The sequence below is a fragment of the Coffea arabica genome, chromosome 3c, assembly GCF_036785885.1.
Source record: "Coffea arabica cultivar ET-39 chromosome 3c, Coffea Arabica ET-39 HiFi, whole genome shotgun sequence".
Classification (NCBI taxonomy): Eukaryota; Viridiplantae; Streptophyta; class Magnoliopsida; order Gentianales; family Rubiaceae; genus Coffea; species Coffea arabica.
The window spans coordinates 7,754,908-7,781,409 of NC_092314.1; the positions used below are offsets into that span (position 1 = coordinate 7,754,908).

The 26,502-nt window shown below is 41.0% G+C and overlaps 1 protein-coding gene across 1 annotated transcript; it reads right to left on the minus strand.

The window, feature by feature from the left end:
• Positions 1–14,253: 14,253 nt before the first annotated feature.
• On the minus strand, positions 14,254–18,715 carry LOC113735495 (putative late blight resistance protein homolog R1A-4). Its single transcript, XM_072082900.1, has 2 exons — positions 15,529–18,715; positions 14,254–15,432 (listed from the first exon to the last, which is right to left on the minus strand). The coding sequence occupies exons 1-2, from the start codon at positions 18,713–18,715 to the stop codon at positions 14,411–14,413; spliced, it is 4,209 nt and encodes a 1,402-aa protein (XP_071939001.1). The 3' UTR covers positions 14,254–14,410.
• Between the last annotated feature and the right edge of the window lie 7,787 nt (positions 18,716–26,502).

Sequence of the window (26,502 nt, forward strand, 5' to 3'; positions counted from 1 at the left end):
TGTTTGCTTGTTTCTACAAATGCTTTATTTAGTTGCCAGCCCCCCGTCCTCCCCCTGTTCTTGTACTTCTTGGTATGCATGGATTGGAATTTTTATTGCGACAGAGTAACCGAAGGATTGAACTATTGCATGTTCTTCATATTAACCTATTGGAGATTGATTGGTATGTCCAATTCGATGAATTCTATCAGCTGCAAATAATGTTCTCCTGTTGCTCCTTTGCTTCGGATTTAGCTAGGATTGGTTGATGGTTAATTTTTGGGGTAAAAAAAAAAAAATTGACATGATCCTTAATAGGGAGTTGTAAGGCTATAAAAATTGTAAACTACCCGTTTAAACCATTACCTCAGTTAAAAGGTGGCTGTATTCTTGGTTAATTGATGTATTACCAAAGCCGTTTATATGCTGAGCACTCGATAGATGGAAATGGTATTTCATCTAAACATGAAACTTTTAGTTGCACAATCTGGCCGCCAACATTTCACGATAGAGAATTAATCTGCAGTTCTGCAAGAAACACTGAAATTAATATCTGAAACCAGAATTTCAGTTTGCTAAATGCGGTTAAGAGTTTCGCTACATATATTCTCGAGCATGAAAACCAGCTTAAAGCAAAATGAAATCAATTTTTCTAAAGATCTCAAACATAAATCTAGCAGATTACTTTAAAGCCAACCAAAACCTGCATGATTAGAATTTCAGTTTGCTTTAAGAGGTAAGAATTACAGTAGGTATAATCTAGAGGACCAACAAAACCAACTTAAACAAATTGAATTCACCTTTCCAAAGATCTCAAGCAATAATTGATAGTTGAGTATCCAGATTGAGCAAAACATTCCATTGCATGCAAGTTGAATTAAGAAACACATCATCTTACAAATGAATGGAGAGAAGAATAAGTTACTGAAATTTGTTTATCTTACAAGTTCGGGGAGTAATACAGCAGAATCCACAATCATACACTTATCATCTCAAATATGAACTACTAATAAGCACTTTGATGTCCCCAGTTTCTTCCCTGATTCTTTTTGCAGACTCTTCTGCAGATTGTCCACACCAGTGCACTTCAATCAATTTCAGTGTGCCTATGGCAGCAAAATCATCTGGGATTTCCTCGAGGTCTTTGCAATTTTGCAAGACAAGCCGTTCAAGTTTGGGAAGGTGATCACAAGTGGCATTCCATTGAGAAACGTTCAGGTTGTCTAACTTCAAGAATTTGAGTTCCTTGAACTGTTCTTCCTCCATGTCCCATATCAGCCCCTCAAAGGCATCAAGAAGTAATTTGAGAACTTCCAGGTTGGGTAGTCTCCCAATTGTTGAGATATGACTCCATGGTAGACGAAAGTTTGAAAGAGTCAATTTCCTCAGATTGGAAGGGAGAATGAATTCCCTGGTAATAGCGCTTCCATAGTAAAATACATTGAGTGACACCAAATGAGTTAGAAAATCTAATCTTGGAAACTGATAGGAATTCTTCGAAGAACCCTGTGGATGAAAGAATATGCACCTCAGTTTCTGAAGATTTGGCAACCTCTTTATTATTGATTCTGTATCTTCACCACAAGAGAGAGAGAGACAGGAAAGGCTGACCAAATCACCCAACTTACAGCAGACTTCAAGCCCTTGATCATCCAATGTGAAGGCAACATGCATATTCACATGAAGATGCCTCAACCTTGTCATGTGCCAAATAGTATCTGGTAAGACAACCTGACCACGTAATCCCTTCAAAACAAAAGTTTCTAGTTTTCGGAGATTGCCTATGGATTGTGGAATAGTTTGCATATAACCAGTAACTGCCAAATACCTCAAATGAACCAGATATGTAATGTCAGCAGGGAAGGTGACACCCAGGTTGATGCATTCAAAATCTAACACCCGCAGAAGTTTGAAGTTGTGCCAAATGAATGAGATGTCATAAGGACATCTGGGCTCTGAATCAGCTGAAGGAAAGAATAGCAAAGAACGAGTACCCAGGCCAAAAGGTCTTGATTTAAAAAAATGGAGTCGCTTCAAAAAAAAGCACAATCGGTAGGCTTCATATGTGACAGGATCAGAATGATGGCCAATTTCAAAACCAAAATCTGAACTAGGAAAAGATACATATGGCTCATCAAACCTGGTTACTAGCCGGAAGAAGTTCTCTGCCCTGGCTTTTAACTGACAAAAATCACGTAACAGATCATGCAAGCGACATGATTTGACCGTTCCGTTGGATCTTCTTTTGGAGACTTCCACCAGGCTTCTGCTAATCAACTCCATCAAGTAACCCTCGGCAATACCTTCTAAGCTCTTCAACTCAGAGTCATGAATGAAACCTTCAGCAAGCCAAAACCGTATCAACTTGCTAACAGGAATATCCTTGTCTTCAAGGAAAACTCCCAAATAAAGAAAGCACGGTTTTAGATATCCCGGTAAGTGTTTGTAACTCAATTCAAAGATTTCCATGCACTGAGCTTTTGGATCTTCCATAACTTCAGCAATCAAGCCTTTTGCAATTTTCCCCCATGATGCTCTGCTCTTTTCTATCTTTTGGAGGAGACCAGATATTGCAACAACAGCAAGAGGCAATCCTTCACACTTTTTGGCAATTTCCCTTCCAACAAGCAACAATTCTTCGGGACAACCTTCACCATGGAATACTTTCTCTACTAATAAGTTCCAGCTTTCATCATCAGAAAATAAGCGTAGAGAATGAGGATCACTATCTGGTTCAATTTGCAAGGCCACATCACGAAGGCGGCTGGTAATCAAAATTCTGCTTCCATTGGCATCATCTGGGAATGCATTTCTTAACTCATTCCAAACTCCAGCATCCCACACATCATCCATAACAATGAGAAACCTGTTTCTCAGTAAGCACTGATGCAATTTTAATTGGAGATCTTCGTTTGTCATTTGATGAATTTCATCCGTAAGTCCGAGAATGCCACATAAAATCTCCAGCAGCAGTTCTCTTTTTTCATATTCATGTGAAACAGTACACCATGCACGACAATGAAAGTGAGACAAAACCTTTTGGCAGTTAAACAGTTTCCAAGCCATTGTTGTCTTGCCAATACCGGGCATTCCCACAAGAGAAACGATGCCAAACTTTGAGGATCCCTTGACAAGTTGATCAGTTATAGATTGTTCTTCATCTCTGGGATCCACCACCATTCCATTGATTGCTGGTGTAGCATCCCGTGATATCACGTTGGGTGGAACCTGGATGACGTGTTTGTTATCTAGGACTTTGGCTTGAGGGGCCGTCAACTGAATTCTAGAGGCTCGGTTATTAACAATTCTTAACTCCTCTAGTAGATCATAAACCAAAAAGAAACCTTGCCATTGAGGATCGACCTCAATTGAGTCAATGACAAACTCAATTTTATAAGCAATATTGGCAACATGACCACCAAGAACTTTCACTTCTGGATTGTCATCAATATCCGACTCTGAGACTTTCATGAGAAAAGAACCCAAAGACTTGAAATGTAGATGAATTTCTTTTATGTAATTCCTGACTGGTTCAATTGACGCAGGATCATAGTTCAGCAGTTCCTCCAGGCTTCCAATGAGAAATTCAACGAACCCTGGCTTGTAAGTCTTGGGAAAATCAGACAATGGAAATGGGGGACTGACCACTCTGAGAGTAGACTTGATAGGATTCAGCTTATCTTGCAGTCTAGAAGATGAGATGATCATATTGTGGATGGGTCCTGCCATCCCTGCATCAGAAGTTTCAGTTTGTGGGAAGATCGTGTCCATGTCCTCTGTCTCCTCCTTTAGCTGGTTGCAGAGAAGTGAGAAAAGATTAAGGAGCACAAGAAGTGCAATTTGATCTTTTCGATAAGCCTCGGAATTTGCAGCACTACTCCTCTCCAGTTGTAACTTCTCAAATAATGCTTCTGCTTTGAAAACAACAATGTTAAGAAGCAATAGGAGAATTGAGTTTCTCACCGTGGATTCTGTGATCTTCTTGGCCTCAAACAACTGATGGAGAGATGCTACCTTGTAGTCCACTTGTTTAATGAGAGCCAATGCCTTATTCCCATATTCTGCCTCCCAATGCGTAAGATTTTCCAAAAAACGTATCAATTTTTTAGGCATCCATTGGACATCACCTTTAACATGATTGAGCAGATCTTTAGTTTGGAAAGTGCTCCCTTGATTGTTACAGAAAAGCATTCCCTTGAGGAAAAGCTCCGTCTGAAGAAGAAAAACATTTATACGTAGCTCAGAATGGCCATGGATAATTTGCTCACCCTTTCGTTCCATCTGTTTGAGGAATTCCATCTCTATGAGCACCGTATGAATCTCTGCAAGGAAAATTTGTATAGTCTGATCCTCTTCCTCCCCCTTCTCCTGTTGCTTCAGTTTGGTGAAGGCTAAAAGCTTTAACAGCCCATAGATCTCTCGAGAACAGATCTCTCGAGTATCTCTGATCCTCACTTTAGTGGCAACATAATTGCTATAATGAGAGGAAAAATCGGGCTTAACTCCTCCAATTTTATGGAGAGCCACAAGGAAATGAAAATGGAACTCCATGAATTTGGGATTAGTAGGATGAATCTCATGTTGCAAATCCACTACAGATTTAGTCAGCTTAATCATTTCTACCGTTTTGGTTGTGCCTTCGGTTTTCCCGTAGTGAATCCGGTACTTAATACTGTGGATTGCAATCCGTACCATCACAGATGCAACACGAGTGACGAAATCATTGATAGCATTTACATCATCACCACCTGCAGCAGCTGCTGCTGGGAAGTCGAGATTCCTGGATACACCTTCCATGTATTCCCCGAACAATCTTAGCTCTTTGCGCCAGGCACCGATTGGCTCGCTCCATTTTGTATCGTCCACAATATCGGCCAGAGTGGTTACAAATTGTAGCCAAAAAGAAACATCAAATGGTGATTGCAGTCGACACGACGACCACCCGGATAAATCCAAAAGGTGTTCAACATCTTCTCCAATCTCTTCCATCCATTTGATGGATTTACTGTAATAATCATAGAGAGTTTTGCCATTTACCGGGGAAAGCTTCATCTGGGTGGTGTTCTTGTTTATAATTACAACATGCCAACCAATCTCCTCCGCTGCAGCTTCAATCTTGACTCCCATATTAAGCAGCACGCGCTCTGCATCTTCATCTCTCATCAGCTTGTGAATTGCTTCCGAAATTAACCTCAAAAGCTTCCAATCTCCCAAGATGCGATCGCGTTGACGCCACTGTACCCGGTGACTTTTGTTTCCACGCGCAACTGCATCGATAAATTTGCTACTTCCCCGTACAGCATCCAAGAAAAAAACTATGATATCAAAGCTGGAAATAGCCATCTCCAGGTCCAGAATTTTGATCTCTTACTCGAGCATACCAGCTCTGTCTGTCAGACTGATCTGCATAAACACAAATGCTTTTGATGTATGCATTAGGTGAATGGAGTCGAGTGGAGTGCTCAATTATTGAAACAAATAAACCTAAAATAGTAATTAATTATTGTAACAAATAAACTTAAAATTATTATTTGGATAAAATTATTATAATAAATTAATATTTAATATAAAACTTGAGTGGAGTGCTTTATTGACAAAGTTCGAACTCGAGTCCCTAGAGTTCAAAAAATTTTGGAAATAATAGTATAATGATTAAATATTTAATTAAATGCTCGATAAAATTCATCGAGCTCTTAAGTTTTCTTAAGGAACTTGAATTCGATCAATATCGAGTTCAATAAAGTAATTAACTGAATTGCTAGCGAATTCGAGTCAAGCTGCTCAATTAAATCTCACCCTTATCCCCAATGGACCAGGGCCTCACAATTTGAGGCAATATCCACTTCGGACACATCCGGTCAAGATCAAATTGTGATAATGAGACAGCCACGATTATTGCATGGGGAAAGAAAAATCAAAATTGAGGACTAATGAAAAGACTAGAACTCATTGTCCTCTCATCAGAGATAGAGGAGAAGAATCAACGATGAAGACTACTCATTTCTGAGAAATTTCTAACGAAATCCAACATAGGGAGATAAAGTCTCAGACTCTTCAACTTTTTGGGAAGTGAAATTTTGCAGCCCTACAAATTCGAGATTTATTGAGGCTTTGCTTGTTGGTTCATAATTTAACAAAAAAAAACAAAAAGTTCTCATATCATCAAAGTATCAAGTATGTTCTTGGGTTTTCAGAATATTCATGGATATTGGAAATTTTTTTCTTCGTTTATTGTAATTACAAGGGGACACAAAAGGCATTTGGTTTTTTCCATCCTTGTGAAGAAATTCTCGATATTTAATGACTGCTATAAGAAGAAAATTAGCAAAAATGCTAACTCTCTAATTATCCAAATCGAATGGTAGATTAGGGCTATTATAATTTCTTGATTGGCATTGTTTGAGTTGGTCTTGTTAAAGAAGAATTTAGAAATCGTCATGCCAGTGGTATGTATAAGAGTACGTAAAAACACCCTAAAGAAACTTGCCCCTTCTGATTATTTACACCAGTAGTTACAATGGTTAATAAATGGGCCTTATGCAAACAAACTTATTAAAGATACACTTGCAAGCTAGAGTTGGCTTGATATTATGCTGGCATGATCAAGGATTCTTAATTAGGTTCGAAAATTTTGCGCAATAAATTGGGTAAAATATCAAAAAACCTCTTGTGATTTGCCGAGTGTTTAACTTAACTCCTTATCGTTCGGAAACTTACATTCTAAGCTCTCATGGTTTTAACTAAATTGGAAGGTGGATAGAAACTGACTAAACTAATGGTTGCATCTAAAATGTCAAAATTGCCCTTTATAAATAATAAGATTTAATACCAAAAAAATCATTTATGGTCTGTTGAATGTTTAACTTAATTCTTTATGTTTTGGAAATCTACATTCTAGCCTCTTGTGGGTTTAACTAAATTGAATTCATTATATTAGCCTTCTCCTACTTCATTCAAACATTCTTGCTACAGCCATTTCCCTTACTGGAAGAATGTAGTTACTAAAGGAATCATTAAAATTGTTTATCGCGAGGAGCAAGGCTGTAGTTTCCGAAGCACAGAGAGTTAAGAATACATATTAAAGAACTTATTGAAATTGTTTATTACAGGGAGTTAGAATGTAAGTTCTGAAGTTGTTAAAGCACTCATTGAGATTGATTACTACGAAAGGCTAGAATATAGGTTTATGAAGCATAGAGAGCTAAGAATGACAACGTGCCCTTCCATTGATAGCATGTTCATCAACTAAGGCATTGCAAAAAAAAAAAAAAAAATCATGCAACGTGCCCTTCCATTGATATGCAGGTATGACAAGTAATTTTAGGTTAAGAATTTTGTTTGTTTAGCTCTCTATGTTTCAATTGTATTGTTGAGTACTTCTCTCACATACGTTATTTGAGCATTTGCACTCCTTTTAGGTGTGTAAATACCATTTTTTAGTTGGCTTGAAAAGGTCTGAATGTTTGTTACTCTCTATTGTTCATTAATATACATTGATAGTTCGTCGAGCTCGAACTCAAGTTTAAATTTGATAAAATTAGATCGAATCTCAGCTCGATTCGATTAAAATTCAACTCGACTCGGTTGCAACTCTACCTAGGAGAGTAGTCCTTTAGATTTAGTGACACTTTGTGTTTTTTGCTTTTAGGAATGGCTAGGACAGCTTTTGGTATTTCTTCATGATGCCCAATTGGTAGATTGCTTGTCATACATGATGAATCCAATCTGCTGCCAGCAATGCTCTCCAGATAGCTCAATTCAGCAGAACCCATCTAGGATTCGTTGTGGTTAATTTTAGATTTTTGTTACCTCTAACAATACAAGCCGATATGCTTCAAAAAAAAGTCTGATAAGAAGACCTTTTTTTGGTGTAGTGAAACACTATTTGCCATGATCCTCGTACATGTAAGCTAGCCGCTCAAATATGAATATTATGCTGAGTACTTCAAAATTGGAACACTTGCTTCAGCGAATTAGGTGCTAACTTTTGAGTCAATGGCTGTCAACATTTGAAGATAGAGGGATTGAATGCAGTACTTCAAGAAACAAAGAAATGAATCTGCATGATTAGAATTTCTGTTTGCTTTAAGAGGTAAGAATTACAGTAGGTATAATCTAGAGGACCAACAAAACCAACTTAAACAAACTGAATTCACCTTTCCAAAGATCTCAAGCAATAATTGATTGTTGAGTATCCAGATTGAGCAAAACATTCCATTGCATGGAAGTTGAATTAAGAAACACATCATCTTACAAATGAATCGAGAGAAGAATAAGTTACTGAAATTTGATTATCTTACAAGTTCGAGGAGTAATACAACAGAATCCACAATCATACACTTATCATCTCAAATATGAACTACTAATAAGCACTTTGATGTCCCCAGTTGCTTCCCTGATTCTTTTTGCAGACTCTTCCGCAGATTGTCCACACCAGTGCACTTCAACCAATTCCAGTGTGCCTATGTCTGCAAAATCATAGGGGATTTCCTCGAGGTCTTTGCAATTTTGCAAGACAAGCCGTTCAAGTTTGGGAAGGTGATCACAAGTGGCATTCCATTGAGAAATGTTCAGATTGTCTAACTTCAAGAATTTAAGTTCCTTGAAGTGTTCTTCCTCCATGTCCCATATCAGCCCCTCAAAGGCATCAAGAAGTAATCTGAGAACTTCCAGGTTGGGTAGTCTCCCAATTGTTGAGATATGACTCCATGGTAGACGAAAGTTTGAAAGAGTCAATTTCCTCAGATTGGATGGGAGAATGAATTCCCTGGTAATAGCGCTTCCATAGTAAAATACATTGAGTGACACCAAATGAGTTAGAAAATCTAATCTTGGAAACTGATAGGAATTCTTCGAAGAACCCTGTGGATGAAAGAATATGCATCTCAGTTTCTGAAGATTTGGCAACCTCTTTATTATTGATTCTGTATCTTCACCACAAGAGAGAGAGAGACAGGAAAGGCTGACCAAATCACCCAACTTACAGCAGACTTCAAGCCCTTCATCATCCAATGTGAAAGCAACGTGCATATTCACATGAAGATGCCTCAACCTTGTCATGTGCCAAATAGTATCTGGTAAGACAACCTGACCACGTAATCCCTTCAAAACAAGAGTTTCTAGTTTTCGGAGATTGCCTATGGATTGTGGAATAGTTTGCATATAACCAGTAACTGCCAAATACCTCAAATGAACCAGACATGTAATGTCAGCAGGGAAGGTGACACCCAGGTTGATGCATTCAAAATCTAACACCCGCAGAAGTTTGAAGTTGTGCCAAATGAATGAGATGTCATAAGGACATCTGGGCTCTGAATCAGCTGAAGGAAAGAATATCGAAGAACGAGTACCCAGGCCAAAAGGTCTTGATTTAAAAAAATGGAGTCGCTTCAAAAAAAAGCACAATCGGTAGGCTTCATATGTGACAGGATCAGAACGATGGCCAATTTCAAAACCAAAATCTGAACTAGGAAAAGATACATATGGCTCATCAAACCTGGTTACTAGCCGGAAGAAGTTCTTTGCTCTGGCTTTTAACTGACAAAAATCACGTAACAGATCGTGCAAGCGACATGATTTGACCATTCCGTTGGATCTTCTTTTGGAGACTTCCACCAGGCTTCTGCTAATCAACTCCATCAAGTAACCCTCGGCAATACCTTCTAAGCTCTTCAACTCAGAGTCATGAATGAAACCTTCAGCAAGCCAAAACCGTATCAACTTGCTAACAGGAATATCCTTGTCTTCAAGGAAAACCCCCAAGTAAAGAAAGCACGGTTTTAGATATCCCGGCAAGTGTTTGTAACTCAATTCTAAGATTTCCATGCACCGAGCATTTGGATCTTCCATAACTTCAGCAATCATGCTTTTTGCAATTTTACCCCACGATTCTGAGCTCTCTTCTATCCTCTGGAGGAGACCAGATATTGCAACAACAGCAAGAGGCAATCCTTTACACTTTTTGGCAATTTCCTTACCAACTAGCGACAATTCTTCAGGACAGCCTTCACCATGGAATACTTTCTCTACTAATAAGGTCCAGCTTTCATCATCAGAAAATAAGCGTAGAGAATGAGGATCACTATCTGGTTCAATTTGCAAGGCCACATCACGAAGGCGGCTCGTAATCAAAATTCTGCTTCCATTGGCATCATCTGGGAACGAATTTCTTAACTCATTCCAAACTCCAGCATCCCACACGTCATCCATAACAATGAGAAACCTGTTTCTTAGTAAGCACTGACGCAATTTTAATTGGAGATCTTCGTTAGTCATTTGACGAATTTCATCCGTAAGCCCGAGAATGCCACGTAAAATCTCCCGCAGCAGTTCTCTTTTGTCATATTCTTGTGAAACAGTACACCATGCACGACAATGAAAGTGAGACAAAACCTTTTGGCAGTTAAACAGTTTCCAAGCCATTGTTGTCTTGCCAATACCGGGCATTCCCACAAGAGAAACAATGCCAAACTTTGAGGATCCCTTGACAAGTTGATCAGTTATAGATTGTTCTTCATCTCTGGGATCCACCACCATTCCATTGATTGCTGGTGTAGCATCCCGTGATATCACGTTGGGTGGAACCTGGATGACGTGTTTGTTATCTAGGACTTTGGTTTCAGGGGTCGTCAACTGAATTCTAGAGGCTCGCTTATTAACAATTCTTAACTCCTCTAGTAGATCATAAACCAAAAAGAAACCCTGCCATTGAGGATCGACCTCAATTGAGTCAATGACAAACTCAATTTTATAAGCAATATTGGCAACATGACCACCAAGAACTTTCACTGCTGGATAGTCATCAATCTCCGACTCTGAGACCTTCATGAGAAAAGAACCCAAAGACTTGAAATGTAGATGAATTTCTTTTATGTAATTCCTGACTGGTTCAATTGACGCAGGATCATAGTTCAGCAGTTCCTCCAGGCTTCCAATGAGAAATTCAACGAACCCTGGCTTGTAAGTCTTGGGAAAATCAGACAATGGAAATGGGGGACTGACCACTCTGAGAGTAGACTTGATAGGATTCAGCTTATCTTGCAGTCTAGAAGATGAGATGATCATATTGTGGATGGGTCCTGCCATCCCTGCATCAGAAGTTTCAGTTTGTGGGAAGATCGTGTCCATGTCCTCTGTCTCCTCCTTTAGCTGGTTGCAGAGAAGTGAGAAAAGATTAAGGAGCACAAGAAGTGCAATTTGATCTTTTCGATAAGCCTCGGAATTTGCACTCTCAAGTTGTAACTTCTCAAATAATGCTTCTGCTTTGAAAACAACAATGTTAAGGAGCAATAGGAAAATTGAGTTTCTCACCGTGGATTCTGTTATGCTCTTGGCCTCAAACAACTGACGGAGAGATGCTACCGTGTAGTCCGCTTGTTTAATGAAAGCCAAGGCCTTGTTCCAATATTCTGCCTCCCCATGCAGAAGATTTCCCAAAAAACGTATCCATATTTCTGGCATCCCCTTGAGCAGATATTTATTTCGGAAAGTGCTCCCTTGAATGTTACAGTGAAGCATCCCCTTGAGGAAAAGCTCCGTCTGGAGGAGACAAACATTTATACGTAGCTCACCCTTTCGTCCCGTCTGTTTGAGGAACTCCCTCTCTATGAGCACCGTATGAATTTCTGCAAGGAAATTTGGTATAGTTTGATCCTCCTCCTCCTCCTCCTCCTCCTGCTTCAGTTTGATGAAGGCTAAAAGCTTTAACAGCCCATAGATCTCCCCAGAAGAGATCTCCTTAGAATAGATCTTTGGAATATCTCTGAACCTCATTTTAGAGGCAACATAATTGCTATAATGAGACATAAAGTCGGGCTTAACTCCTCCCATTTTTCGGAGAGCTACAAGGAAATGGAGATGGAAGTCCACGAACTTGGGATTAGTTGGATGAATCTCATGTTGCAGAGCCAATACAGATTTAGTTACCTGCTTCATTTCCTCCCTTCTGGTTGTGCCTGCTGTTTTCCTGTCGTTAATCCGTTGCCTAAGAGTGTGGATTGCAATGCGTACCATCACAGATGCAACACGAGTTACGAAATCATTGATAGCATTTACGTCATCACCACCTGCTGCTGCCGCTGCTGCTGGGAAGTCGAGATCACTGGATACACCTTCCGTGTATTCCCCGAACAACCTTAGCTCTTTGCGCCAGGCACCGATTGGCTCGCTCCATTTTGTTTCGTCCACAATATCGGCCAGAGTGGACACAAATTGTAACAAAAAAGAAACATCAGATGGAGATTGCAGTCGACAAGACGACCACCCGGATGAATCCAAAAGGTGTTCAACATCTTCTCCGATCTCTTCGATCCATTCGATGGTTTTCCAGTAATAATCATAGCAAGTTTTGGCATTTACCGAGGAAAGAAGCTTTATCTGGGTGTTGTTCTTGTTTGTAATTACAACATGCCTACCAATCTCCTCGGCTGCAGCTTCAATCTTGAATCCCATATTAAGCAGCATGCGCTCTGCATCTTCATCTCTCATCAGCTTGTGAATTGCTTCCCAAATTAACCTCAAAAGCTTCCAATCTTCCAAGATGCGATAGCGTTGACGCCAGTGACCTCTGTTTACACGCCAAATTCCACCGACAATTACATTATTTCTCCGTACAAAATCCAAGAAAAAAACTATGATATCAAAGCTGGAAATAGCCATCTCCAGGTCCAGAATTTTGATCTCTTACTCGAGCATACCAGTTCTGTCTGTCAGACTGATCTGGTAAACACAAAAGCTTTTGATGTATGTATTAGGTGAAAGTTTCACCGTGAAATGCTCTCCATGCTTGGCTGACATACTCGAGCTCGATCGGCATTTGATGTTGAACTTGAGTTCGACTCGATCGGGTGCTCTATTGACAGAGTTCGACTTGTTAGAGTTCAAAAAAATTTGGAATATAATAATATAATAATTAAATATTTAATTATAGTAACAAATAAACCTAAAATAGTAATTAATTATTGTAACAGATAAACCTAAAATTATAATTTGGATAGCAATGAAAATATAACAAATAAATATTTAACATAAAACTTGAGTGGAGTGCTCTATTCACAAAGCTGGAACTTGATTTGTTAGAGCTTAAAAAATTTTGATAATAATAATATAATAATTAAATATTTAATTGAATACTCAATAGAATTCGTCCAGCCTTCAAGTCTTCGTTAATAGTACCCGAATTTGATTCGAAAACTTAATTAGGTAACTTGAACTCGATTCAAACTCGATCGATATTGTTCGAATTCAATAGAGCAATTAATCGAACTCGAGTGAAGCTGCTCAATTAAATCTTACCCTTATCCCCAGTGGACGAGGGCCTCACAATTTGAGGCAATATCCAATTCGGACAAATCCGGTCAAGATCGAATTGAGATAATGAGACAGCCACGATTTACTATTTAGTGGGTCGACACCGCAGTATCAATTCGCATGGGGAGGGAAAAATCAAAATTGAGGGCTAGTGAAAAGAAGACCGCGTTTGTAGAACTCATTGTCCTCTCTTTAGAGATGGAGGGGGAAAAAATCAACGATAAAGACTGCTCAGATTCTTCCAACGAAATCCAAACATAGGGAGATAAAGTCTCAGACTCTTCAACTTTTTGGGAGTGAAAATTTGCAGTCCTAACAAATTCGAGATTTATTGAGGCTTTGCTTGTTGGTTCATAATTTAACAGAAAATTTTTTTTTTTCTCATATCATCAAAGTATCAAGTATGTTCTTGGGTTTAGCAGCTGTAGATATATTTGATTTTTCAACAATTGCAAAAGAATTGCCAGTGGTTGAACTGTTATGAGTTCGCCCAGTGAAAACTTTTTGATCGTGATGTGAATTGCTTTTAGATACAAAACTTTGGAAGAAACTTGTTCATTGCTTTATTCCATTTTGGTTAGCTTATAAGTAGTTGTTGGGCATTCACACTACTGGTTATCATTTATGCACGCAACTGCTCTGCCCGCCAACATTTCACGATAGAGAAATAATCTGCAGTTCTGTAAGAAACACTGAAATTGATATCTGAAACCGGAATTTCAATTTGCTAAATGCAGTTAAGAGTTTTACTAGATATATTCTCGAGTATGAAAACCAGCTTAAAGCAAAACGAAATCAATTTTTCTAAACATCTCAAACAAAAATCTAGCAGATTACTTTAAAGCCAACCAAAATCTGCATGATTAGAATTTCAGTTTGCTTTAAGAGGTTAGGATTACAGTAGGTGTAATCCAGAGGACCAACTTGAACAAATTGAATTCACCTTTCCAAAGATCTCAGCAATAATTGATAGTTGAGTGTCCAGATTGAACATCCATTAGTTTGAAGTTGAATTAAGAAACACATCATCTCACAAATGAATCGAGAGAAGAATAAGTTACTGAAATTTGACTATCTTACATGTTCGGGGAGTAATACAACAGGATGCACAATCATACTCTTATCATCTCGAATATGAACTACTAATAAGCACCTTGATGTCCCCAGTTGCTTCCCTGATTCTTTTTGCAGACTCTTCTGCAGATTGTCTGCACCAGTGCACTTCAATCAATTCCAGTGTGCCTATGTCTGCAAAATCATTCGGGATTTCCTCGAGGTCTTTGCAATTTTGCAAGACAAGCCGTTCAAGTTTGGGAAGGTGATCACAAGTAGCATTCCATCGACAAATGTTCAGATCGTCTAACTTCAAGAATTTAAGTTCCTTGAACTGTTCTTCCTCCATTTCCCATATCAGCCCCTCAAAGGCACCAAGACGTAACTTGAGGACTTCCAGGTTGGGTAGTCTCCCAATTGTTGAGATGTGGCTCCATGGTAGGTGAAAGTTTGAAAGAGTCAATTCCCTCAGATTTGGTGGGAGAACGAATTCACTTGTGATGGCTCTCCCAAAGTAAAATACATTGAGCGACACCAAATGAGCAAGAGAATCCAGTTTTGGAAACTGTCCACAATTCTTGGAAGAATCCCGTGGGTGAAAGAATATGCATTTCAGTTTACGAAGATTTGGCAACCTCTTCACTATGTTCTCTGTATCTTCAGCACAAGAAAGAGAGAGACGGGAAAAGCTAACCAAATTTCCCAACTCACAGCAGCCGCCAAACTCTTTATCACCCAACTTGAAAACAACATGCATGTTCACATGGAGATGCCTCAACCTTGCCATGCTCCACATATTGTCTGGTAAGACAACCTGGCCACGTAACCCCTTCACAACAAAAGTTTCCAATTTTCGGAGATTGGCTATGGATTGTGGAATAGAACGCATATACCCACTAACCGCCAAATACCTCAAATGAACCAATAGTCCTATTTTAACAGGAAAGGTAATACCAATGTTGATCATTTCAAAATCCAACGTGCGCAGAAGTTTGAAGTTGCGACAAATGAATGAGATGTCGTAAGGACATCTAGGCTCTGAATCAGTTGAGGGAAAGAATATTATAGAACGGGTGCCCAGCCCGGAAGGTACTCATTCAAAAAAATGAACTCGCTTCAAAAATATGCACAACCGATAGGATTCATATGTTACGCGATCAGAATAATGGCCAAAATCGAATTCAAAACCAAAATCTGAGCTGGGAAAAGAAGCATATGGCTCATCAGACCTGGTTATTAACTTGAAAAAGTTCTCTTCTTTGGCTTTTAAATGACAAAAATCACGTAACAGATCATGCAAGCGGCAAGTTTTCACCTCTCCATTGGATTTTTTTTTGGAGATTTCCACCAGGCTTCTGCTAATCAACTCCATCAAGTAACCTTCAGCAATACATTCCAAGCTCTTCAACTCAGAGTCATGGATGAATCCTTCAGCAAGCCAAAGCCGTATCAACTTGCTAATTGGAATATCCTTGTCTTCAAGGAAAACTCCCAAATAAAGAAAGCACGGTTTTAGATATCTTGGTAAGTGTTTGTAACTCAATTCTAAGATTTCCATGCACCGAGCTTTTGGATCTTCCATAACTTCAGCAATCAAGCTTTTTGCAATTTTGCCCCACGATTCTGAGCTCTTTTCTATCCTTTGGAGGAGACCAGATATTGCAACAACAGCAAGAGGCAATCCTTTACACTTTTTGGCAATTTCCTTACCAACTAGCGACAATTCTTCAGGACAGCCTTCACCATGGAATACTTTCCCTACTAACAAGTTCCAACTTTCATCTTCAGAAAGTAAGCGTAGAGAATGAGGATCACTATCTGGTTCAATTTGTAAGGCCACATCACGAAGGCGACTCGTAATCAAAATTCTGGTTCCATTAGCGTCCTCTGGGAGTGAATTTCTTAACTCATTCCAAACTCCAGCATCCCACACGTCATCCATAACAATGAGAAACCTGTTTCTTAGTAAGCACTGATGCAATTTTAATTGGAGATCTTCGTTAGTCATTAGACGAATTTCATCCGTAAGCCCGAGAATGCCACGTAAAATCTCCAGCAACAGTTCTCTTTTCTCATATACTTGTGAAACAGTACACCATGCACGACAATGAAAGTGATCCATAACATATGGATGGTTAAACACTTTCCAAGCCAGAGTTGTCTTGCCAATACCAGGCATTCCAATAATGGAAACAATGCCACGCCGTAGGGATCCTTTGATGAGTTGATCAATCACATATTGTTCTTCATCTATGAGGTCGACCACCATTTCATTGATTGCTGCCCGTGATATCATGTTGGGTGGAACCTGGATGATGTGTTTGCTACTTAGGACTCTGGCATCTGAGGTTGTCAACTGAATACTAGAGGCTTGCTTATTAACAATCCTTAACTCCTCTAGCAGATCATAAACCAAAAAGATGTGCTGCCATTGAGCATCACTCTCAATTGAGTCAATAACATACTCAATTTTATAAGCTATATTGGCAGCACGAACACCAAGGACCTTCACTTCTGGATTGCCATCAATATCCGACTCCGAAACTTTCATGAGAAAGGAACCCAATGAGTCGAAATGTACATGAATCTCTTTTATGTAATTCCTGACTTGTTCAATTGATGCAGGATCATATTTCAGCAGCTCCTTTAGGTTTCTGACGAGGAAATCCATGAACCCTGGCATGCAAGTCTTGGGAATATCAGAAAATGGAAATTGGGGACTTAGCTCTCTAAGCTCAGTCCTGATATGATTCTGCTTGTCTAGCAGCTGTGAAGATGGCGTGATCATATTGATGATGGGTCCTGTCATCCCTGCATCAAAAGTTTCAGTTTGTGGGAAGATCACGTCCATGTCCTGTGTCTCCTTCTTTAGCTGGTTGCAGAGAAGTGTGAAAAGATTAAGCCGCGCGAGTAGTGCAATTTGATCTTTTCGATAAGCCATGGAATTTGCTGCCCTACTATTCTCAAGTGATAACTTCTTAAATAATGCTTCTGCTTTGAAAGCAACAATGTTAAGAAGCAATAGGAGAATTGAGTTCCTCACCGTGGGTTCTGTTATCTTCTTGGCCTCAAATAACTGATGGAGAGATGCTACCTTGTGGTCCATTTGTTGAATGAGAGCCGCAGTCTTATTCCCATATTCTGCCTCATATTCTGCCTTTCCATGCGGATGTTTTTCCAAACATTTTATCAATTCTTTTGTCATCCAATAAACATCATCTTTAGCACGATTGAGTAGATCTTTAATTTGGAAAGTGATCCCTTGAATGTTACGGTGAAGCATCCCCTTGAGGAAAAGCTCCGTCTGGAGAAGACCAACATTTATTCGCAGCTCGGAAAGTCTAGGCTCAACATTTTGCCGCCTCAGTTTGAGAGATCCCGTCTCCATGAGCACCGTATGAAATTCTGCAAAGAAAATTGGCATCGTCTGATCGTCCTCCTTCTCCTCCAGTTTGGTGAAGACTAAAAGCTTTAACAGCTCATGGATCACTAGATAATAGTTGCCTCCAAGATCTCCGACCCTCACTCTAGGGGCAACGTAATTGCAATAACGAAAGCAAAAATCGGGCTTAACTCCAATTTTATGGAGAGATACAAGGAAATGGAGATGGAACTCCATGAATCTGGGATTAGTAGGATCGATCTCATGTTGCAAATCCACTAGAGGTTTCATTAGCTTAATCCTTTCTTCCTCTTTGATTCGGTCGTTCGTTTTTCTGCAGTAAATCTGGTACTTAAAAGCGTGGATTGCAATGCGTACCACCACAGATGCAACACGAGTCACGAAATCATTGATAATATTTACATCATCACCACTTGCTCCTGCTGCTGCTGCTGCTGGGAAGTCGAGATCCCTGAATACATCTTCCATGTAATTCCGGATCAAGCGTAGCTCTGCCACCAGGGCATCGACTGGCTCGCCCCACCGCATACTCGCCACAATCCCGGCTAGAGTGGCTAAAAATTTTAACCAAAAAGAAACATCAGATGGTGATTGCAGTTGGCACGACGACCTCCCGGATAAAACCAAAAGGTGTTCAACTGCTTCTCCGATCTCTTCGATCACATTGCAGGCTTTCTTGTAATAATCTTGGAGAATTTCGTCGTCCACCAGGGAGTGGGACAGCTTCATCTTGTTGTTGTCGTTGTTGTCTGTAAGTATCAGTTCCCGGTCAATCTCCTGGGCTGCAGCTTCGATCTTGAATCCCATATTAAGCAGCACCCGCTCTGCATGTTCATCTCTCATCAGCTTGTGAGTTGCTTCCCAAATTAACCTCAAAAGCTTCCAATCCGAGATGCTTTCACGTACGAATGCACCACCAATCGGTAACTTATGCAAGAAAAAATCTATGACATCCCAGCCGGGAATACCCATCTCCAGCTCCAGAATTTTGATCTCTGACAGGTGCCGAACCTGTGCAATAATAATAAATAAATCCTAACTACCACCTGAAACAGTCAGTAATCAATTCGAGTACTGGAGCAGGGACTCTAGGTGTGCAATGGGTTACTTGATTCACCCTGTTCCCGAAGAGTTTGCTTAATCCGATATAGCTGAATTAATTATTTAACTGGATTCCCTAACTAGTAGACAGTGATAAGCAGGGTCGTCTCCTCAGGGACTGGAGAGATATTTGTTTCTTTTCAAATCAAGATTAATGGGGGGGTTTTGGTATCAAAGGCCAACTAAACAAAATAAATGTAGAAAGTAATTGATTAAAAACAATAATTGGAGAAGCTCTAGCCAAGGGTACACTTTAGGAATGGTTCACGCAACTGATCATCGATTCACAGATAATTCCAACTTTTATTAATAGATTGGTTATAGCTGTCTCGCACGCGCTAAACAACCAACCCTTCCTTAATTTCTCGATAGCCAAGGTACGACCGTTAGCTATTTCTCTAACCCAAAAATAACCCTAGGTACGACCGTAGGATTTAATTTCTAGATTGCAGTAATAATTAGAAAGGCCCAATCCTAACCAATAAACACGCTACGAGGGTTTATTTAAGCTAGATCGTATGCTCCCCTGACATAAACCCAATTATGCCAGTTGCTACAAAGACAGAGATAGCGAACAATTACGGATTCAGTTACCTCTATTTAGCAAAATAGCCTATATGAATAATTAAATATTGCGCATCTATTCAATCACTCACATGAGCTATAGCGGTTAAAAGCAGGAAACATATGAATACCAATAAATGCAGGAAATAATTAAAAGCGGTTTAGATCTCACAGTAGTGGTGAACCCATTCGTCAGTTGTCCCCTTGACTAGATGGAGGATTTAGCCACGCCGCATAATTAAATCACCACACGAATTAATAGATTGCAAAAGCATTGCGTTTCCTATTAAGAAGCAGGGAATAAAAGGTGTTTTTCCCGTTGGGGAATATTGTCGAACACCTGGCGTGTGTCAGAGGCCAGTCGGGAGAAAAGAGAAAAGAGACTAAAAACTAGGCTAAAAACTAAACTAAAAACTAGCGATCCTTTTTTTTCTTGTACGTTCCCTCCTTAAGAGACAAAAGAAAGATAGACTAAAGCTATCTAGGTGGTCCCCACACATGTGGACAAAACCTCCTCAAGTACTTCCTCTTCCAAGTCTACTTCCGTAGCTCTCTTTGGAGAGCCCACATGACTTATGGCTTTGCGGTCCCCACCAATCCAAAGGCCCAAGGATTGAAGTCCTTAGAAGTCTCCATATTCTTCATAAAGTCCCTCTTTTTTTGGTAGTTTGCTGCTTCCTCCTGAAATTAAGTCCATATACCAAATATGAGTAGATATCAGCAATTAACACAATATTTATCAGGGATAAAAGGGGAAATTAATAATAAAATGACTAACAAATTACACCCTATCAATTCCCCCCACACCTGAATCATGCTTGCCCTCAAGCATAATTAACTCAGAAGTACGATCAAGATGCTAAACAAATCACAGCAGTTCATACCAAGAATGGCATTTCAAGCTCCCCAATAACCTTATCAAAATCAGAATATACCAAATCAACAATTCTCGCTGTTTAAAGTGCACTCATTCGCTCCAAAGTGTATATGAAATGTATATAAGATGGCTCTCAAAACAACACAGTAGAATGACACCACCATACGCTTTCTCATATATCATATCTCCACCACTTACTCATGAATTTAAATGCAGCAATCAAGGGACTTGCAAGGTTGTAGTGGGGCTAGGGTGAGAAGGTAGGATTGAAAGGGGTCAAAAGGGTGCATAAGTGTAAAGAAAGTGCCCAAAAATTCATTACATAGATTCTTGCACCTTTGAAATTTAAAGGCATCTCAACCATCACACAAGTGAAGTGAATTAGCACTTGCCACAACCTTCGCCTTTTCTCCTTTTTCATTCATCTACTTCCCCTCTTTTCCCTTTTTTTTTTTTTTTTTTTTTTAGACTGCTTTTTCTCTTCAATACTCCCAACCAGCACCCTAAAGGTCAACTTTACTTGCTGGTTTCCTGCACTCTTTTTTTTCCTTCTTTTCACATCCCCTTTTTTTCTGTTTTCTTTTTTTTTTCTTGTTTTATTCACAGATAGGTACGATGCCCCTCTAGAAATACTCCAAAATTCTGTATAATGAAATCAAAGCACTTCTTCACACAAGGTTCGAAAAGAAAGTCTAAAGAGAGGTTTTTCGGCTAGGAGCTGGGGTTTCTAGCAAAGAATAGGATGTAAAGCTCAACTTGGCTCCCTAATGGTAATATAATCCAAGGGTGAGTTTTGAGAAAGTCCAAAACGGCTCATTCCTAGGTGCCCTATCATTTCAGTGCATTGAATTCATTTAAATGTGATTTTGACATGCACAACCGAGCAAGTTCTAGAATGACAAACCATGTGCACTAACCACTCAACAAAACGAAAAATTAGGCCCAAAAATCGCACCAGTGATCAAATGGATGTCCAGTTCGGCATATTAATCAATCAATTCAGTATCAAGGAAAGTAGAACACCCCATGGCATGAACTTACTATGTACGCTTATATCCCAATTCGCATTCATCATCGTTCAAAGAAAAGACAACTATTAAGGCAAGGAAAAACTCAAGCAGACAACTAAAAACACCTCTAAAGCATAGTTAACCCTCCCCCACACCTAAACCTGACATTGCCCTCAATGTAAGCAAAGTAAAACCAAATTAGAGGTATTGGGGCAACAACACTTCCCTTAAAACGGAGGAGGGCAGAAATGAATCACGGCTGCGGAGGAAAAGGCGGGCGGAAGCCCACGTGATGGAGATACTGCGCTATATTCTGGGCGACCCCGCCCATTTGCCGCTCCATCCGATCCATACGAGTGTCCATGTGCTGCATCTGGAACCGGAGGGCTGCAAGCTGGCTATCGACGGAGGAAGATGGTGGAGGTGCCGAAGAAGATGGCCCGGGGGCATCCGTGGACGGACCACCAGCCCCAGTCGCAGTGGATTTGGAAGCTTTGCGCCTCGGGGGAACGGAGATTGGCCCCGGGGGAGCAAACTGGAAAGCGCCATTCACCTGTCTCACAAGACCCATTTTCTCCAAACAAACCAAATCAAGGGGCACCATAATACAAGCACGATGCAAGTTATGATTATTCAAGTCCAAAACCCCAAGGTTTACAGCTAACTGAGTAATAAAGGAGCCTAAGATTAATGGCTTATTTTTCTTACTTAGCACAGTTCGGAGGTGGAGGGCGAACCAGCTACCCAAATTGACCCTAGTCCGAGTGACCATGCACCATACGAAAAAGAACTCGGGCTTAGTCAGAGTACCCGAGCTATCCTTCCTACCTGAGAAACTATAGGCCATGAATCTATGTAACTAGCGGTAGGCGGCACTCTTAAGATAAGAAGCCTTAGACTGACTGGGGTCATAGCATTGCTGGTCAACTGACAAGCCACTCCAATAATCAAGGTAATGAGAGAAAAATGGCTCTATATACTCGCACGCACTGTGCATATACTCCTCACTCTGGGAGTAAGGAATATCAATAAACCCAAGAGCCAAATTAAACTCAGTGATAGATTGGTTGAACTCTCTACCCATTAATCGATACCTCACAACCCCAGGAGTGGTAACGGAGAATTGCTCAGGAATATTAAATTCAAAGGTAGCATAGAATTCCCACGTGAGTTCAGTAAAAGCAGGTTGATTTATAGAAGCATAGTGGGCCCAACCTACATTAGTCAAGTGCTGTGCGACCTCATCCCTCAGGTTTAGCAAATCTAGTGTAGGGCCATGGAGGTATTTACAAGGAATTATCTTCCTTGTGCAAGCCGAAGCATACCGCTCCTTGTCGGCAGCCCGGGTGAAGGTTAAATGACCGCCAAAATGGGCCGGAGAGGAGATATGAATCTCCCTATTCCGTCCAAGGCGGGTACGAGGCCCTCCAGGCCCAGTCGATGGGGCAGGTCCCTCTAAGGGGACCGTAGGCTGAGGAGATGAAGTGGAAGGCTTATTCTTACTTTTGGTTTTCGGTTTAGTCATTGGGGATTGGAAAAAAAAAGCAAAGTCAAGGTGAAGTCGGATAAAACGGAGCGGTAGTTAATGAACAAAGCAAAGGGTCCCCAAACACAGCTCCAAACACCAACAAGTGAACAAATAGCAACCAAATAGCCCAAAAATCAATTAAGTAGATAAACAATAAAAATTGCACCCAAAAACTAATTAAACACTGAAACTACGAAAACTCCCCAAATTCTACCAAACAACCTCAAAAATTCCTTAATTAAACAACCGCAGCAAAATTTCCCCAAAAACTATTAAATAAACAACCAGAGTGAAAACTTTCCGCCAATATCTCTGATTGAGCACCAAACTTCACAAATAGACCACAATCAACCACAGATATATCACAGCACCCCAAATAACACACAGTTTCTGTCCTCAGCTAACAAATCAAAAATCTGGCCTCAGCTAAGAAATTAAAATCTGACATCAGCTAAGAAAGCTAGTAATCTGGCCTCAGCTACTTAGGGACAGAAAATTAAAGAAAGAATTTACCAGGAGGGATAGCCGGTAGTTGCTAAGGTTGGAAACGAAACAAAAAATCTTTCCGATCTTGGGCTGAAAACCTTCGATGCGGATTTGTCGGTTGCACCCCTGGTCGCGCGCGCGGACTGCAGCCTGCGACTGGCGCTGCTGGTTGCGGCTGACGCTGAAGAGGCTGCGCGCGATGGTCGCCCGAGGCGGATGCTGTGCGGAGTGGCGCACGACTGGTGCTGAGGTTGCAGAGGAAGCTGCGCGCAGAGGAGCTGCTGGGCTGCGCGCGCGGTCTGGGCTCACGGCCTGCGGTCCGCGACTGCGGCTGGATCTCGCGCTGGGGCTGCAGCGCTGGGCGGCGCCGCGCGCAGGGAGCGCGCTTGGGCTGCTGGGGTGGATCTGGTGCGGCGCGCAGGGAGCGTCGCGCGGAGGAGGTGCAGCGCAGAGAGGCTCGCGGCTGGGCTGGGCGGCGCGCAGAGGAGGCTGCGCGATCCGGCGGCGTGCGGTTGGGCTAGGCGGCGCAGAGGAGCGGCGGCGGACCAAGCAAGAAGAGGAAAAGAAGAAAAGAAAGAAAAGGAAGAAGAAAGAAAGAAAAAAGAAGAAAGGAAGAAGGGCTACGGAGGTTTTTTTTTTTTTTTTTTTTAATAATAATAAGGGCAATTTCGTCTTTTTCTCCCTTTTTTTTTTTTTTTTTTTTTTTTTACGTGGCCACCTAGCGTGGGCACGTTCAACTGCCCTAGAGTCCGCAGAACCTGATCGAAAATTTCCTCCGTCAGGCGCGACCACCTGGCGTGGGCACGTCTAACTGCTATGTAGTCCGCAGATCCTGAACGAAAATTTCCTCCGTCAGGCGTGACCATCTGGCGTGGGCACGTCTAACTACTATGGAGTTCGCAGAACCTGAGCGAAAATTTCCCCCCGTCAGGCGTGACCATCTGGCGTGGGCACGTCTAACCATTAATCTCCTGCCACAAAACATCAAACCATCAATTGACACTAACACTTAACTAAAATTTCAAAATTGCATGAAAACTAAAACAAATAGTCTTGGGTTGCCTCCCAAGTAGCGCCTTTCTTTACTGTTTTTGGCTAGACATGGCCAAAACCCCTAAGCATGATGAAGTGGAACTTGGAGGTGTTCAACTTCTACTTCTTCAACATAGAAACCCTCATAATAAGGCTTGAGACGATGGCCATTCACCACGAACTTTTTCTCGGTTTTTAAACTTTGGATCTCCACTGCACCATAATGAAACACATTAGAAACGACAAATGGACCAATCCAACGAGAACGCAACTTACCGGGAAAAAGTTTAAGCCTTGAGTGGTACAAGAGAACTTTTTGCCCCACTACAAAAGTTTTCCTAGAAACCTGCTGATCGTGAAAGATTTTACTCTTCTCCTTATAGATCGTGGCATTTTCATACGCCTCATTTCGTATTTCTTCTAACTCTTGTAGCTGCAATTTCCTTTGGGCCCCTGCTTCATCTAATCCCATATTACACTGCTTCACCGCCCAAAACGCCTTGTGTTCGAACTCCACGGGGAGATGGCAAGCCTTACCGAAAACAAGTCTATAAGGAGACATCCCAATTGGCGTCTTATACGCAGTTCTATAAGCCCATAGTGCGTCTTCTAGCTTCAAGCTCCAATCCTTCCTGTCCGGACGCACCATCTTCTCCAAAATCGACTTGATTTCCCTGTTTGACACTTCGGCCTGACCGTTCGCCTGCGGGTGATACGGTGTGGATACCTTGTGCAGTACACCGTATTTTCGAAACAAGGCAGTGATAGTCTTGTTGCAGAAATGTGTCCCTCTATCACTAACCACAGCTCTTGGCATTCCAAAACGGGCAAAGATATTAGATTTTAAGAAATCTGCAACCACTCTAGAATCATTAGTACGGGTGGCTTTTGCCTCCACCCATTTAGACACATAATCCACAGCAAGTAAAATGTATAGGAAACCAAAAGATGAGGGAAAAGGACCCATAAAATCTATCCCCCAAACATCAAAAATTTCAACAAACAACACGGGGGTTTGAAGCATTTGGTCCCTACGAAAAATATTCCCCACCCTTTGACACCTATCACAGGATTTACAGAATAAATAAGCATCTGTGAACAGAGTAGGCCAGTAAAAACCACTCTCCAACACCTTGCGAGCTGTTCGTTTGGGCCCAAAATGCCCTCCACATGCAAACGAATGACAGAAATTCAAAATGGAGTGAAATTCACCTGCACTTACACACCTTCTGAGCACTTGATCCGAACACTGTCTCCAAAGGTACGGGTCGTCCCAAATGTAATACTTGGCGTCACTCTTCAACTTGTCCCTCTTAGCCTTTGGCCACCCTGCAGGCAATTGATTAGTCACTAGAAAGTTTACCAAATCGGCATACCAGGGAGTAGACGAGTCAATGGCCAACAGTTGCTCCTCTGGGAACGCCTCCCTCAATGGCGGCTCCTCCTTATGAGCAAGTAAGCGGCTCAAGTGATCAGCAACTAAATTTTCTGCCCCACTCTTATCCTTAATTTCCAAGTTGAACTCCTGAAGGAGCAGGATCCATCTGATGAGCCTTGGTTTAGCATCCTTCTTCGTCATCAAGTACCTCAAGGCTGCATGATCAGAGAAAACTGTTATTTTTGCACCTAACAAATAAGGTCTAAATTTTTCTAATGCAAAAACCACAGCTAGCAATTCTTTTTCTGTTGTAGAGTAGTTGAGTTGGGCTCCGTTTAACGCCTTCGATGCATAGTAAATTGCATGAGCAGCTCTGCCAATCCGTTGCCCCAGCACCGCTCCTACTGCATAATCACTCGCGTCACACATTATCTCAAATGGGAGGTTCCAGTCTGGAGGTTGGATAACCGGTGGTGACGTCAATGAGTCCCTCAACCTGTCAAATGCCACTTTGCACTCTTCGGTGAAGTCGAATGCCACGTCCTTCTGCAATAGCTTGAACAGGGCCGCTCCAATTTTCGAGAAATCTTTGATGAATCTCCTGTAGAAACCTGCATGACCCAAAAAGGAGCGCACCTCCCGCACACTTGCGGGGTAAGGCAGAGCAGAAATAATATCGACTTTTGCCTTGTCCACTTCTATACCCCTGGCCGAAACTACATGCCCTAAAACAATACCATGATCCACCATGAAATGACATTTTTCCCAATTCAAAACCAAATT